The sequence below is a fragment of the Nannospalax galili genome, unplaced genomic scaffold, assembly GCF_000622305.1.
Source record: "Nannospalax galili isolate Female #2095 unplaced genomic scaffold, S.galili_v1.0 scaffold853, whole genome shotgun sequence".
Lineage (NCBI taxonomy): Eukaryota > Metazoa > Chordata > Mammalia > Rodentia > Spalacidae > Nannospalax > Nannospalax galili.
Genome location: NW_008332825.1, coordinates 168,828 through 171,702, shown reverse-complemented (window position 1 = coordinate 171,702; position 2,875 = coordinate 168,828). Strand labels below are relative to the sequence as shown.

The window sequence follows — 2,875 nt, the reverse complement described above, 5'->3', positions numbered from 1 at the left end:
TCTCTCTCTCTCTCTCTCTCTCTCTCTCTCTCTCTCTCTCTCTCTCTCTCTCTCTCTCTCACACACACACAGTGTCAGTGCCTCGTTCCTCTTCCTGGACTCTGCTCCTGAGTCTGTAGCCCACCCCACCCCGACCCCCAGCCTCGGGGGCACTCACCCTCCATGTTGCCCACTCCTGCCGGCTCCAGGACGCACTCCAATAGAGGCGGGCACCTTCGGGCACCTTCGCACCGTCGGGCAGGCTGGGGCAGATGACCGTCTCCAGGTCTGGGTGGCCCAGACTGGTGCCCCTGCTTCTCTGGTCGGGGCCAGGGTCGCCGGCGGGCGCTCGTGGGTGGGCAGGGGGCACTCACTCCCTGGGGTCCGGGGCGAAGCGCCCGCGCAGCGCCGCAGTACTCCGGACTCCGCAGCCCGCCCTGCGCGTCCGGGTCAGAGGGAAGGAGGGGGCCGGCGCCGCGCCGTCACCATGGCACCCGGCACACCTGTGCTGGGCCCAGCGAGGGCGCCCGGGCTCGCCTCCTCCGCCAACTCTCGCCCCAGGACCCAGCACCCTCCAAAGTGCAGGGCGCGCCCAGGTGGACACACCCCAGCCTCTGTCCACTCTTCAAGGTGGCTGGAGCGCAGCCTGGCCCACGGCCACCCACCCTGATGTCCAGGACCCTGCGCCTCCTGGAGAGAGAAGAGGAGGTCGCTGTGACTACACAGGAGGGACCTGAGGAGCGAGGGGGTGAGCGCTCCTCTGAGAATGGTGACAAAATGTCAGATGGATGACCACTGGAGTCACAGTGAACCAGCCCAGGCCCTCACCAGAGGTGTACCTTTGGGTAAGGCTCTTACCTGCACTGAGCCCCAGTTTCTGCATCTGTAAAGTGGTTCCGAAGGGGGTAAATGTGACCTATTTGTTTCTGCCCAGCACACAGTAGTTGCTCAAATAATAGCCTCCCCCCACCCCCAGCTTGATTAGAGACCACAACTGCCCTGACCTTCCATAGGCCCTATTAGGCACCCTACAGACAGCACCATAGATCTGCCATGTGAATGAAGATCCCAGGTTCCAGGCTGATGAAAACACAGGAACCCACCCCTCCTTCTTGTACTGGGGATCTAGGATTTGTTCTTGTTTGAAACTTCTGAAATCTCTGGAGAGGATTTCAATCCTCTCTCACAAATTATAATCAAATAAGGGAACTTTAAAGATTTATTTTTTTATTATTTTAATTTGTGTATACGTGTGTGTCTGCCTGCTGGTATGTGCCTGCACCGATGTCCCTGAGATTATAGGTGTTTGTGAATCACCAGATGTGGGTGCTGGGAAGAGAACTCAAGTCCTCTGCAATAGCAGTTATTGCTATTAACTGCCCAGTTATCTCTCCAGCCCCTACATGGGGAAACTTAAAACAAAGTACCAGTGTCAAGACTCTAAGGCAGACCAAGGGAATCTGGCTTGATCCCCTAGGATCAGATGAGTAGTCATGTCTCCATCTATGGTGGATGGGGCCTGGGCTGTGGTCCTTCTTCAAAACTCTCTGGATGATTCTAATGTGCTAACCAGATAAAAATCACTGACACAACCTTTCTTGGCTTTGGCCCCTTCCACAGAGGTCCTGGCTTGGGAGTCATGAATGGAAGGCTTAAGCAGGGGCTGGAGAGATGGTTCAACTGTTAAGAGCACTGACTGCTCAATTCCTAGCACTCACATGGTGGTTAACAATCATCTCTGTAACTCCAATTCCATGGAATCTGACACTCTCGTCTGACCTCCACGGGCACTGCATGACATAGGTGTACTTACATACATGCAGGCAAAACATTCATACACATCAAATAAAAAATAATAAATAAAATATTTAAGAATAAATAGGCTTAAGCAGGGAGTGGTAGCTCATATCTGTAATTCCAGCATTTGGGAGGCAAAAGCAGGGGGATTGTTTCGACTTCAAGGCTGTCCTGGGCTACTTTGTGAGTCCCAGGCCAGCCTGAGCTACAGAGTGAAACTGTCTCATACAACAGCAACAAAGAATGAACAATGTCCTTGCCTATGGCTCACTCCCTAGACACCTCCAGGGATCTTCCCAAATGGTTACTTCCCAGCATGAGTTATCATCCCCTGAGGCTTCTAGATACCTATTGGTACAGATGTGACAGCTTCCTCATGACCCTGTCCTGTCCACTTCTCCAACTCTAATCCTGCTTCTCCTTTGGCCACTAGACATGCCACTCACTCATTCCTCTGTCTGCATTGTGCCTTAGCCTGTGCTGAGCTCCCTGTCTGGTATTCTTGTCCACTCTTCTCATCGCTTTCATCTGCCTATTCACCCCTACACACACACATGCACTGCCCCATGTCTCATCTGCTCTCTGCTCCCATGTCTCTTAGGCTGGCAGTTCCCAGACTTTGTTGCACTTTGAATTACCTGGGAGGATTCTCCCTGGCTCAGATCACAGCCATACCAATTAAATCAGAAAGTCTCTGAGATCAGTAGTATGTGAGGATTCACACTGCTGCCAGCACAGCCGTGTGAGAAGCATGGTCCGTGAAGTTGTGGACATGTGTCCCTTCCTGTGCCTGTCTTCCCATCTGTTCTAAGATCCTCTCCCTTTTTGTCCTCTCCTTAGGCCCCTATAGCAAAATCCCACAGGCTGGATGGCTTCACAATAGAAGTGTATTTCACAACATTCTGGAAGTTAGTAAACCCAAGATAAAGGTTCCAGCCCATTTGGTCATCTGGATCTTGTGTCCAGTGAGGGTTGCCTTAGTGATTCCTCTGGACTCTTAGACAGTGTCTTCCCAGGGCATCCTTATGCAATCCTTTCTCTCTCAGAGAAATTTAGCTTTCTAGTGGCTCTCTTCTGTAAGAGGAAAGAAGCTTTCTGA

At 52.3% G+C, this 2,875-nt stretch overlaps 1 protein-coding gene across 1 annotated transcript in view; it reads right to left on the bottom strand.

Moving 5' to 3' along the window:
• The window catches only part of Npffr1 (neuropeptide FF receptor 1), a 41,146-nt gene extending 40,982 nt beyond the window's left edge, over positions 1-164 (bottom strand). The window contains exon 1 of the mRNA XM_029560947.1: positions 158-164. Within this exon, the coding sequence (XP_029416807.1) occupies positions 158-164 (7 nt within the window). The remainder of the gene's footprint in view (positions 1-157) is intronic.
• Between the last annotated feature and the right edge of the window lie 2,711 nt (positions 165-2,875).